Source organism: Pantherophis guttatus, chromosome 3, assembly GCF_059756535.1.
Source record: "Pantherophis guttatus breed Tessera chromosome 3, ASM5975653v1, whole genome shotgun sequence".
Taxonomy (NCBI): domain Eukaryota; kingdom Metazoa; phylum Chordata; class Lepidosauria; order Squamata; family Colubridae; genus Pantherophis; species Pantherophis guttatus.
This window is the reverse complement of record NC_142065.1, coordinates 196,378,183-196,391,832: the sequence shown is the minus strand read 5'-3', so window position 1 is coordinate 196,391,832 and position 13,650 is coordinate 196,378,183. Positions and strand designations below refer to the sequence as shown.

The 13,650-nt window shown below is 38.4% G+C and overlaps 1 protein-coding gene across 23 annotated transcripts in view; it reads left to right on the top strand.

Moving 5' to 3' along the window:
* The first annotated feature begins 1,958 nt into the window (after window positions 1-1,958).
* The window catches only part of TRPS1 (transcriptional repressor GATA binding 1), a 268,713-nt gene continuing 257,021 nt past the window's right edge, over window positions 1,959-13,650 (top strand). For 2 of the 23 annotated variants that reach the window (XM_087890867.1, XM_087890859.1), the window contains exon 1: window positions 2,105-2,727. Coding sequence is in view for 2 of the 23 variants with exons in the window: in XM_034422204.3 (XP_034278095.1) it covers window positions 3,802-3,811 (10 nt within the window). In the remaining 21 variants the exon portion in view is untranslated. Of the gene's footprint in view, window positions 2,728-2,969; window positions 3,812-13,650 lie in introns of those variants that run through there. The other 21 variants (XM_034422208.3, XM_034422200.3, XM_087890863.1 and 18 more) reach the window with 17 other exon arrangements.

The window sequence follows — 13,650 nt, the reverse complement described above, 5'->3', positions numbered from 1 at the left end:
GCGGAAAAAGCAGTTCCAACATTCATTTATGTAAATTATTCCAGACATTGACTGTGTCTAAAATTTCTTCAGCAATTGGATTTACAGCTTAATAAAATAAAATGTGGAACTCTCCCTTCCCCAAAGAGCCCTTCTAGTTCATAATAGCAATGTACTACAGTAAATTACTCTGTCATTAAAAATGCAAATAGTCCTTAGTAACTGACTTTAAATTTTATCACAGATTTTAGTGCTACTTTCCTTTCTTTTCCTGAATGAATTTCTGGAGATGGGGTATTTAATCAGGCCTCTACATCTTATTCTATTAATGGTTCTCTTTTCCCTCGTTAACCAGCATGACATTCCTTTGACAAGCCGACTACATTTTATTTACATTACTTGCCTGTGGATTATTGCATCTGTACAAAGATGTACATATCCAGGCAAACCTCACACAAGATTTACGTGACTTGGGCGATGGAAGGATATTCAACACATACAAATCCCAACGCATGAAAAATTCATATCCCTAGCAAACCTTTCTCCTTCTATTCCAAATTAACCTTTTCTTTTGAGTTACCAAGTTGAAATACTTTCGTAAGGGAGAATATATATCGTGCGTACACGTTTCTGCTTCCCTCCCCCCGCCAACCACCCTTTTTGATTTACACCTTTTTAAAGAAAATATAGTAAACGAAATCCAACGTATTTGGGGAGAATTAACTTTTATGTCCAAGGCTTAACAAGCGTTTTCATACTTAGTGGGTTGCATGATCGCTTAATTTGAAAAATCCCTTTGAAAAAAGCAATAAATAGCAAGCACCTGAAATTAGTTCAAAATATACGAGGAGGAAATATACTCCGCTAATCATGTTACTTTAGGCCTCCAGATGTGCTCTAAACATTTATGTCTCTTTAACGTATATATCATAAAGTGGTTTTCCCCCCCCTCAGTTTCTCCTGAGATCTGAAGCAGATACTTTGCCACTGATCATATTCGATGTAGGGATTTTGACTTTTGCTGATTAGAAACTTTTGGAGTAAACAGACCAAGGGTTCCACAAAGCTTTCCATAAATATAACTGGAGTCGATCAATCTCTGGCAGGGTCGTTGTGATTTATAACTATGTATGTGATCGCCCCTTCAGGGGGTTCCGGCTTAGTTCTGCTTTTCATGTAGGGTCTCGCTTAGCGTTCCATTAAAAGAAATGATCTAATATTGAAAAAAGCCAACATAACCGCCACCACCCCTTGCAAAGATCCAAGGAAATCAACCCCAAAGTTTGTCTTTCAGACCCTTCCAGCATCTGAGACAAAGGGTGACCTGGGTCCAGAGGCATTTTCTCCCTGACTTTCTTTGGGAGGTCACTTTTGATCCGGAGTGCAAGGCCCCATTGGAGGAGACATCCTTTTGGATGCTGCCGGGAAGAGACCCCCCCCCAACTACTACACCTCCCATCCCAACAGGGTGGAAAGTAAAGTCCTTGGAGAAGATGCCCCAGAATAAAATAATAATAAAAAGAACCACTCCGGGTGTTCTATCCCAACGGGCGCGATACGACGGGGCAAGCATGAGAAACCAGCCATGATTCAAGGCGGAACCATGGCTTGGAGCACATGCCTCGCATGCAAGAGACCCCGGTTCGAGCCCCCCTTGCCCCGGTCCCGCCGTAAAGCAAGCGCTGGGACTCAGCCTTCGGCCCTTTCAAACTTCCTGCGCCCAGGCAGGGGGAAAAAAAAAAACCACGCCGCGGCTCTTTTGCCAAAGCGATGGGTTTCCCGAAGGGGGAGGAACGCGCAGAGAGGAACTCCCGAGCGAAGGCCTGCCGGCCGGCCCCCATCATCCCCGCCGCTTCCACCGGCTCGCCCGGCCGGCCTTAGGGGCCAGCAAGAGCCGAGTGACCAGAGCCTCGCCGCCTCTCACGTCCCGAGGAGGAGGATGACGACGAGAAAGAGGAAGGAAGGAAGGAAGGAAGGAAGGAGGTGGCGGCGCAGCAGCGGCAGCAACAACAGCAGCGGCGGCCGCGGCGGCGGCAGCGAGAGCGGCCGAGCCGGAGAAGGAGGAGCCTTGCCCGCTCCGGAGGGCCGGGCTAAGGCCGTCCGCGGCCACAGGGGGGACGCCTGCACTGTCTCTTTAAGGGCTCTCCGGCTGGGGTGGCGCTTTCTCTCGCTCGCTCGCTCAGGCTCCCTTTGATATTAATAGTGTTGGTATCTTGAAACTGACGTCATGGTCGAAGACGGAGGTCCTGACAAGCGATAACACTTGTGATAAAGCGCGGAGCTCGGGCGCAGCCTCCTTTTCGGACGCTTGTTTGTTCCACGCCGAGCCCGGCGCTGCCCCGACTCTTTGCTAAAGCGAGAGCCGGGTGTCTCCCCCCCCACCCCACCAACTGGCTTTCCACCCCCTCCCCTCATCCGCGAGGGGCGAGGAGGAAGGGAAGGTAGACCTTTCTTGTCTCTCCCTTCCCTCCCCTTCCCCCCCCCACCCCCGTCGGCTCCTTAACCCTTTCTTCTTCTTCCTCCTCCTCCTCCTCCTCCCTCCTTCTCCTTTCCTCCTCCTCTCTCTCCTCCTTCCTTCCTTCCCTCTCTCCCCCCCTCCTCCTCCCTCCTCCACCTCTTCCAAAATAATCCCAAGATCAACTCTTGTGGCAAACAACAGAAAGACGGTTCATGGCGCAAGCGGCGGTGCCACCATCTTTCCAGGCGCTGCGATCATTATTGCTCGAATTATTGCTGATTAATCAACAGGTAAGCCGGACCCCGCGGCTGCGGCCGCCCCGCCGAGGGTAGGGGGTGGGGTAGGGAGGGGGTCGCGTGATGGGGACATGCCGGTGTGTGTGTGTGGGGGGGGAAGCTGAGGAGGAGGAGGAGGAGGGGCCGGCCAGCTCCAGAGCCGGAACGGTGTGGGGTAGATGCGTGTATGAATGTGTGAGTGTGTGGTGTGTGTGTAAGGGGGGGGGGAGGTGAGGAGATGGAGGGGGCGCGCGGATCTTTTCCGGCTTGTGCTCTTCGCTGCGTGGTGGTGACGCGAGTGGCTGGTTTGGGTTCAGACGTTTCGCCGCTCTTCGTGCAGTCCGCGCCCGCGAAGGGCTGAGAGAGAGAGAGAGAGAGAGGCAGGCAGGCAAGGGTGGCTTTGGAAAAAGAGGGGCCGGGGTAACTCGGCCGCTTGATTTCCCTCATCCCCACCCCCACCCCAACTCGTAAAGCAGAAGCTCTGGGGGGTTTCAAGCATCAGAAAAGGGGGGTGGAGGGGGAGGCGCCCCGCTTTTCTTTTTCTTCTTTTTCTCCCTGACCCCCTTTGCCCGAAGGGCTTTTGTGATGAACTCGTGTGTCGAATGCCTGGAAATCGGCGTCTTGGAAACTTGCAGTAGCCCGCTTCGGCGAAGTCAGCAAAGGTCAAGTTCAGCAGCCGGGGGAGAAGCGAGAGGGGGGGGGGGAAAGCCCTTCCCTTCGCCCTCTCCCATTTTTCTCCTCCACTCCTCTCCCTCCCCCCCCCAACAAGAAAGGAACTTCTTCTAGCTGTGGCTTTGCTAATTCCCCTCCCCTCCAGAGTCTGCACTGCTTTGGTTTAAGTCCCCTCCATCGGGAAAGAAGAGGTGCCCAGGTTTCACCCCCATACACACCACTTCCCTGCTTTATTTTGCTGGATTTTTATTTTTTATTTTTTTTTAGAAAAGACCTTTTTGGCTAATCTTGGCCCAAGACCCCCGCCCTCCCCCCCCCCCGTGCCCAAGACTCCCCCAAAGTGAGCTCCTTCTCTTCTTGATTTTTTTTAAATGGGAATCGCAAAAATAAAGCCGGACTACAGAAGGAGGATGCCACATGCAAAGTAGTAAGTTGTCCCCTCTTGCTCCCCATTTTGGGATGTTTGAGAAGACTTGGGTTCTGTGTGCAACTTTCCAGAGAGATGAAAAGGGGTGAGGAGAAGCATCCCACAAGGGGAGGGTGAGAGAGAAACAAAATAAAACAAAAAAGGAGACGATGAATATGGAATAATGTGTGCATTGATGAGATGGGAGAGAGGAAAATGTTTATTTGCTAAGCTCTTTTTTTTTCAGCCAGGAAGAGGACTTGGATGGTAATTTCATATCTTAAAAGAACTTTTTATGAAAAGGTTTTTAAAGACTGGGGACTCCCTACTCATTCCCCTTGATTTGTCCCAACCTACTTTGTCTACTTTTTCTTTTCATTGATCACTCACATTTGCTTGCACTGAGGACAGATTTCCTCCCACCCCCCCACCCCCAAAATCACAATGAATGGAGAAGTGCAAACTTCCTAGCACTTCAAGAAGGAAAGATTGTAGTAACTTCTGATAAACAGAGCGAGGAAGTTGGTGGGCTGGTATGTCATTAAAAGTTCCCAAGAAGGATTTTTTTTTTCTTTTGGTGAGGGTGCTTTCAAACTTGACACTTTGTACCCCATGGGTCTCTTTTCCCCACCTCCCCTCCTCTGATCTTTGCCTTTGATCCTAGGAGAATGCTTGCTAGATCTCAGTAGCATTTTTAAGTTGACGGGTGCTCTTTGGCGTGGAGGGCTTCCCCTTTGACGATTTATGTAGGCTCTCTTTGTTATTCTTCTCGTAAACAGGGTGCTTTCAAAGTGGGGAGAAGTTATATTTGTACATGTACACATGTTATATGTGTACACTATTTTCCTTTCCTTCGGCAAATGTCAAACCTCTGAAATCCCTGGATTGAAAAGATTGATAGAAAGAGAAAAGTCAACGAACAAATGATGGGGAGTAAATCAGAGAGAGAGAGATCTCATAAAGATTTGCTTTACCATTCTGATGACAAGTTAGCAAGACATTTTGGAAAGTTGGGAGAAAATATAGTGTGTGTGCGTGTGTGTGGGGGTGCGGAATACAAAATTGGAAGAAAACATAGTTAAGAAAAAGACTGTCTGTCTGCAGTGTCTAGCACTTTCCTGAATACCACCAAGTTTACTTCTTGTAGTAAACAATCGCACACTCAGAATGGCTGGAAAAAAATGGAGAGCTTTTGATAAACCTTTGGCGCAATATATTAATCGATGGTTTTTAATTTGGTGTTTGATCTTCCCTCCCCCCTTTATACATATTAAAAAGGAATGTCCCAACTATTGCATTGCAAATAGTTTATGCATTATTCTTTTGTTCTATGCGACTTAAAAAAAATATCGTAAGAATTGAAATATTGGTGAAGTTAAAAAAAAAATCAAAAGCTCAAGTTACCATATAAAGTGCAAATACGCGATAAAGGTTTATTGGAGAAAACAATGAAAAATGTACAGTAGAGTTTCCTGAACAGAAGGCAATGCTTGTCCTCATGTTTGCAATATGTCTGTTAGGTGAGAAAACCCTTTCAAATATTTCACTAACTCGGCATATTAAAAATCATTAAAAAAAAAAAAACCCTTTAAACTTTGTTTTTGCTAAGTCTTCTGGCTCATGCAAATAAACTCTTTCATGAGAAGACCAACTATTTCCTGTAAATCGTGATGCTGACAAAACGGTCTGGAAATGCTATCAACGTTTTGTAAGTTTTTTTTTTTTTTATGACTGGTAGTGAAAGTTTGTTACAAACTTGGCTAACACAAACAAATGGAATACTTTAGCCCCTTTCCCCCTTTTAAAAAAAACCAAACAAACACAGAGGGGTCATTATGTTCTTTTAAAAAGGTATAACACCAGTTAAATTGTGGATTATGCATTTACCAGAGAGTGAGAGGCGCCTGTGCAGCTGCTTAACTTCATCTAAACCCTAAAATCTCTCTTGCACCATATGCTTAAATTTGCATGATGCAATTTAGAGATGGAATTTTGTTCCTATATTGCTGTGTTGTTTCTTAAATGTGTAGGAGAGGAATGAAGAAGATAAATACATTTTTTAAAAAAATTAGTTAGGATTCTATAAAGATATAACTTAAAGCCTCTACATGTCCTCTTAGTTTTTCCAGCTTCCAATTCTTTGATTTAGGAGGGGATGTCAGGTTCTTTTTGGAAACCTTTGATTTCAAACACGTATGTTTTCATTTCTGGAATTCAAGCAAGCCTCACAGTGAAACTCTTCATAGGACTTAGATGGTGTAGGCTTGAGATGTAAGGCCTTGGCTAACTTAGTCAGGAATTTTTGAATTAGTTTTTAAATGCATAAAATACGCAGTGCCTTTTTGAGATGTTTGCAGAATAGCATAGTACATACTTTATAAACGAGAAAAAGAATCAGCATTTATGGACATATATAAGCACATATGTGTGTTTATATGTACACAATATATATCTTTGTATTTTTTTTTCTCTATAACATCTGATTTATCCATTTGCAATATGGGACTAAGCGTATCGACTCAAAAATAAGTCCTTCTGCATTTACTGATGTACTCTTCTGTAGGCAGAGCATTGCAGCCTTAACTAAGCTTTTATGGTGCTTTATGTTTGTGGCATATATGTGTGTATATATTGTATGTGCATATAGAGCATTTCTGCTCTCTAGTCTTGTTAATAAAAAACGTAAAAACAGCCTTCTTTGTAAAAGGATTTTTTTTCCCTGGTAGTTCTTCATTCAGACCATATTTTATTTTCCACGCAGACAGACGGGCTTCGGGAATGCCTTAACATTTTTCAAACATTAAGGTCAGATGAACTAATTACTTCTTGCTGTTAAGGTATCTAGAGATAGTCGGGGTAAATTACTCTTTTGCAGTTAGGAATCTGAAAAGTTAATAATTTCAGACTCTGGCTCATTTGGGGAAAATACATTAATGGTTTTCAACATTGACATTAAGCTTGCTCCTATAGGAAAGGCTTTAAAAATCATGTACAGTTCAATAGATATTAAGATACTAATATCTGACAGCAATCAAAAGTATCAAAAGTACACCTTTCGTCAAACACAATCAGATCTTACCTGTACGATACTGGCAGAGGTGATTGTCATAATGGTTTATGAGTCACACAACACTTTGTTATAAAGTAAAATAATTAGGGAAGCTAATGATAAAGTATTTTGACTCCGTCCAATTTGAATTTTGGGGGAAAAAAGTTGCCTGTAGAAAAGTGAAATAAAATTTCTCGTGATACGTCTAACGTGCTTGGAACTCAAACGCAACCTAGAAACTTGTGGGCTAGGATAATTTAAGTGTTTGGAGAATGTAATAAATGGATTTTTTTTTTTTAAAAAAAAAAGCAAATCATATTTCACATTAGTTTGGAATCAACTTTAGATCCTGCTATATTGTAAAGTTTTGCATACTACTTAAGTGGATACAAAGAAGCCAGCCATTTCATCAGACTATTAAAATCTTTGTTGGTATTAGCCTTTATTCATTTTATTTCCTCAAGAAAAGTAGTGCAAATTTGTATTTCTTGGGGCTTTTGGTTAAATTTTCTATCCAAAATATTACATCTTACATTACATGGAATTGATTAAAATCAGGCCTGTACATTTTTGAAAAACGTGTAGGAAATTGTTGACTATCAACATTTTTGAGGTGGTTAAGTTAAAAAGTTTGGCATAATTTGTGATTTCTGAGATGTCTATTGGTTGATTCAATTTCACCTGATTATTCACTTCATGGAGTTTATATTTCTAAGATATTAGTATCTCTTCAGAGATATTGGTGAAAAATTCTATTTGAGAATAAAGCTTCTTTAATATTTGACTTTTCATTGCCTACTTGGATAACGTAGTAAAAAGAGACTCCCAAATAAATATATCCATAATTAATACTATACCCTGTAGATTAGTTCACTCTACTTTTATGATTAGGCAATAAGAAGAATACTTTAGGATTATAGTATTGATTAAACCCCGAAAATAACAACTTTTAAAAACTATCAATTATTATTGAGTCTTGGAAAAGTTGGAAACTACTATTATTGTCCATTTTGCCTATGTGTTGATTTTTTTTTTAAAAAAAAGAACATTGAAAAAAACTATGTTTCAACTTCCTCCTTATATTTTGTTGCAACAGAATTATGATTTAGATTTGACAGTAAAATCTCCACCCAAATATATTCTATTTTGGTATTTTCATCATTGTTGTCAATAAGGATAGAAAAGAAACCCAACTGCTTTGCCATACTTTTGTAAACAGTAATAAATGTTTTTTTTAAAAAAAATATAGTTGTGCCTTAACGCTTCAGCATTAATTACACAATAATACACATTTTTATTTGAATATAAATTGACTGTATATAGAGATTTTCTCCTAGTTATAGTGCAGGTTAAATGAAAATTATTTCAAGTGAACATTGGTAGAATGTTTTAACTCGAATATATTAGAGGCACATCTGAATGCAGAATAAACACCAATAAACATAAAGGAATATTCTTCGGAGTAAACACATTCAGGTTTATGGTGCGAAACTTATTAACAATCTATTACTAATCTCATCTCAAACCAATTTATTGCCAGTAAAAAAAAAATCTCAAAACTCAATACTCTTTATAATAATTCTTAAGTGTGTTGATTTGGGTAGATTCAACAAAAATTCAATATACGTTTTTAGCGAATACCTTATAGTCTGTTTCAAAATAAATAAAATTGTTTTTACAATAATAGAAGTATCTTCAAAGAAAACTTTACCCATCTTTAGTGGGCGCGTTTTGCTGTCTTACAGTGTTATCTCAGACATTTTATTTGTTCATTATTTAAAACGATACTGTAATGTGCTATGATAGTTGCAAATTATATGGCACAGTGCCCCATTTTTATGTAGAACTGGACTTTCTTCTATGAAAACCAATCAGGGAGAAGAGCTGTGGTGGGATAGTTAGACAATCCTTACATCTGAATTTATTCTATTTTAATACCCTTCCTTGCTTCTAACGCATATGCTCCAATTAATTGGGTTTACCACTTTTATAAGTGAAGTAATTACTTGCAGTTTACAATATCTACTTATCTATGCTATCTGTCTACTGAGTTAGATTAAAATAGTGTAAATGTGATTTAATTCTCAATAACAATAGCTGTGGAAAGCTTGCGCTGTTTAGAATGACGCTATATTAGAATTCTCGTAACTTTCTAATCGAACTTGTAAACGTGGTGGAATATGTATCGCTCCAGCTTCAAGAAATACCAATGAATGTTTCTAAGCAGAAAACACACAAACATACTTTATGAGATGTGTAGAATTTTATGGATTTATTACTTCATTCTAAAAAGAGCTTTCTATATTAAATGATTCATTCAAGCACCTTGATAGTTAGTTGAATGTATTCAGTACTTTTAGTTTTATCTTCAAACACATACACATATATGGACATACACACACACACACACACACACACACACACACACACACACGAATTTCCAATCTGTAGAATTTCCTGTAGAAGAAATTGTTCGCCTTCTAAATACAGAACTACTCCTTTCCCCCCACCCTCTGAGATTTAAAACATTTATCTCCTCATGAAACATTTCTGTATTTTCTTGCAAAATGTGGCCTGCGCTTTTTATAAACCTGGCAATCAACTCTTTATAAGAGGGGTAGACACCTTCCTTGGTGGCTTTATTTATACAGAAGGAAACTTTCCTTCGCTCTCATTCTTTTGGTCTTTTTCCCTTGTTTTCTTTAAGCCGACTGACGTAATGCCAAACTTTACTTTAACAGAACAGACAGAAGTAATTGGTAGCTTTTAACTTTTAATAATGTTCAAGATTTGTTTTAGTGGCCTAACTGCTATTTTGTTTAAAGAAAACTGAAGAAAAACTGGGCTTGAAGCCTGAAGAGAGACCCTGTTGATGCAGTTATTTTTAATTCTTGCTATTATTATTTTTTTTAAAAATGCTTTCCTGATGAGCTTTGCTGTAGTTCTCCAAATGCACTTTTGTGAATATCAGTGCATTTCAGGTTATGACAATATAAACTACTTAGGAAAAAAAGAGAGCAGCCTCCCAGCAAACTTTTGAAATGCATGATTATTTCTCCCTGTTTTCTCCTCCTCCTAAATCTGAGAATTGATAAGTAGTTGGATTAGTCATTCCTTACTCTTGACCAATTGAAACTCCTCTTTTAAAGTAAAAAAATATTTTCACACCTGTTAATGTAAGTAAAAAAAAAATGTAAACAGAAGTGGAGGAGCATTGCAAAGAAAAAGGACCATTCAATTTCCCATCAGCCAAACACAATTAAAATAAAGGCATTAATTCTTCCTTTTTCTCTTCTTTCTTCTAGTCCCACTCATTAGTAACCCTGTTCACCATGCAAAGCTGATGATTTCTGAGAAAGAGAATATGCAGCCCTTTAAAATACACTGCATTTAATGGGATTATCCGTACAAACCCAAACAATTTTCAAATACAATATTTATGGTATGTTGTACAGTTAGACTTTTCACACCGACAGAAACATCTGTCTGTACCCAGATTAGACAAGAGACAACTTGGTGAAGCTGAGGTTGGTGCGACTACATATGTTGGCAAACCTGAGTTATCTGTCAAAGGGCAAGTCAGCTTCTGCCAGTTTTTCCTTCCTTCAGGGGAGGTGCTCCACCCAATCAAAGGGACCCCACCCAGAGTGGAAAACTATAATTCAGTGGCACCACTCTTTCAAATGTCAGCTCGCCCTGCGCTTCCATCCCTACACTTAACTTGTCTCGGTCTTTACTTTCATTTCAACATCACTCTATTCAAGACCTTTTTTTTCCATTTCCAGACGATGTTTCTCTAATTCTCATTTAGAGGGATAACTTCTTTTGGGGGTTAACGCTCTAGCTTTAAGTTCCGTGGGTGAATGCAGTTTCAGATATTTTTGGAAAGTTTTTTCAACTGTATTTTAGATTATATTATAAAAGTATATTATTAAAAGCCGTCTAATTTTATTAGAAAGCCGTCTAATTTTATTAGAAAACCTAAAAGTGTAGTGAGAGGGTTTTCTAATTTTTGGTTCATGCACTTGTATCAAGAATTGTTAAAGCTTGAAATCTTATGCTTATGACTTAGGTTTCTGTCTTCTTTGAAGATTATGGGAAAGATCTGTTTAATCCTGGTATTTAATGTTGACTGATATATAGATCAAGTTATATATAAAATATTGTTTAATTTTAAATTTGAAAACAGTCTAATTCCCAAAATTACAGATAATATAACATTTTTGATTTAATCTTTTAATAGACTAGATTCTAGATACAGGTTTTAGTAAATTGAATGGGTGTTCTTCTGACTATATTCAGCTTTGAGAGTGATTGCTTTATCCCATTTTGAAAATAACATAAATTATCCACCTTTCCAAGCAAAAATTCGGGGAGAAATTTTGAGAAAAAAAAAAGTAGCTTGTGCAAAAGATTCAGAACAAGAATGATGTTCTCTTCCCAGGATTGATAGTTTATTTGTGAGGTTCAAAATCTGTAAGTGAAAGATGATGTAAAAAGTTCATCAGTCGAACTTAAGTTCCTGTACAAGATTTACTTAAATGCTGTGTTTCAGTTTTGCCTCAAACCATTTGAAACCATCTCTGGATCCAAGAATCTACCATTTCTGGGTTCCTGAGAGATTAAGTATGACAGTTTGTATTATATAATGAAAAGCAGTATTGTTTGAACAAAGGTAGCATATTTTGATTTGCGTACATATTTTCCTCTGGCAGTTGGCAGTAGTATTGCTCTAAAGTGAAGGGTTTAAATATCCCTTGGTTTGGAACATATAGTACAGACGCTAGTGTGGTTTTTAAAATCATGGGTCTTTTCCTCTATTGTGTGAATGTACAATATTATATGTAAACAGAATACAATATAAATGCCTACATGTATACTCTTAACCATTACAGGTTTCATATCTATCTATCCGCAGTTTTTACAATGATCCCTAAATTTAATTTCAATATTAGTTTCATATTTCATGCTTTTATGAAAATAGCAAGTTATAGAATGACCATGTCAAAACTTAAACTTTCCAATTGGTGGCACGGTTACCGAAAGTATTGAAATGTAGTTTTGCTTTTCTCATCAAAGTTTCAGAATTATTATTAGCAACTGTGGCAGCTTCTTATCCACGATAACACAATATTATTTAACATTGGTTTAAAGATACAATTTTTTTTCAAACTACCACAGCCACAGAGTTGGTAACTACGTAAGACAGAGATGGGGTTTGAAAAAAAATAAGAAACGCAGAGAAGCTGTACACGCTTGTGTGCTTCTGTATGTCTGGTGTCAAAAACAGATCACTTTAACATGCAGGACATTATTTAGATTTAAATAGGCTTAACCAATAACTTTTTAAAATAGGTAAACATATTTCCCCTTGTTGACCTCTTTAGACAAAAATCTGAGAAGAGTGATGAGATTTCTATTGCCCTGAAGGTCAGATAACGTTGTGTCCATTGGGGGAAATAGGAAAGTCAATTCCTGAATGAATAGCTCTCTTGGAAAGCAAGTTCTCCCACCAAAACTCCAGATGTTCAGATTGCTTTTGCACAGCTTTCTTCTGGATATTAGCCAGAGATTTTCTATTATCAAAGATAGCATCGCAAAGAGCCTACATTATTGTCATTGCTCTTTGAAGTAACTGTAGAGTGGTCCTTATGATATTATGCTATTATTTGCATATTCCTTATTTTTTTGTTTTTTATTACTTGGACTCTAAAACTGTTGATATTTAAGTATGAAAATAAATGAAAACAAAAGATATAGGTCTCTAAATTAACTGGTATAATATAGCATTCCATATAGTTTTACTGTGAAATCTCTAGTAATTTAGTATTGATTTTGACAATTTTGAATATAGTATAACATGCATGAATAAAATGCCCAGTGCGTATCAAGGTGTGTGGGGTTTTTTTTGGTATGAGTCGAGATTTGTATTGAAATCCTTCTTTAGGTATTACAGGCAAACATTATAGTGTTTTGATGCAAGCAATAATTTGAGGGGTTTATAAAATTTATGCTTGGCAGCCAAAAACACTGAAAAAATAATTTGCTTGAGAAATTAATTTGTAATGCATTATCTGAATTTGCTTACAATTTGTTTAATTCAGTTTTAACCAAACTTTTTGACTTGTCCAGTTTTAGTGAGAATCTTATTAAAATACCTGCTTTTAATGGATAATGAATAAATAATTGACTATGAATCTAAGTCGGATTTAAACAGACCATGTGATATATACTTTCACGTTATTTTGCTTCTTCCATTAAATTGAGAAACATCAAATTATGTGAATTGTGAATGTGTGTGTGTGTAGATACGCACATGTAGAGAGAGAGGAGGACATGTTCTGCAGTTTGAAAAGCAATCAGTGAATAACAGATAATACTTGAACATTTTGGAAATACACATTTCTTTTTCTCTTCTAAGAACTTTGGCTGTAATACTGAGTAAGAGTCCTGTAAATTTTTGTTATTGTGAAATCCAGAGAGAAACATACAGAATGAAACACATTTTATTTTTTTCTAATGAGGGAAAATGAGCTTTTTTTTTTTAATGTTAAGTAGTTAAAAAAAAGTTACATTTTTGTCCAATCCTTCCCCTTTTCTGTCCTGTGTTGCTGTGTTTTATGGCGTGTAGAAAGATAGATAAATGCATCTTTTCTAAAAATATATGCAAATTAGGTTATCTAATTTAGACCTGTTTTAAAAAACAGAAAACACTAATTTTGCTCTGTCGTACTTCAAAACTAGGATGTCAAGATGGTGGCCACAGTGGTATGATCAAAGCTTAGCTTGTGTTTTTTAATGCGTTAATTTA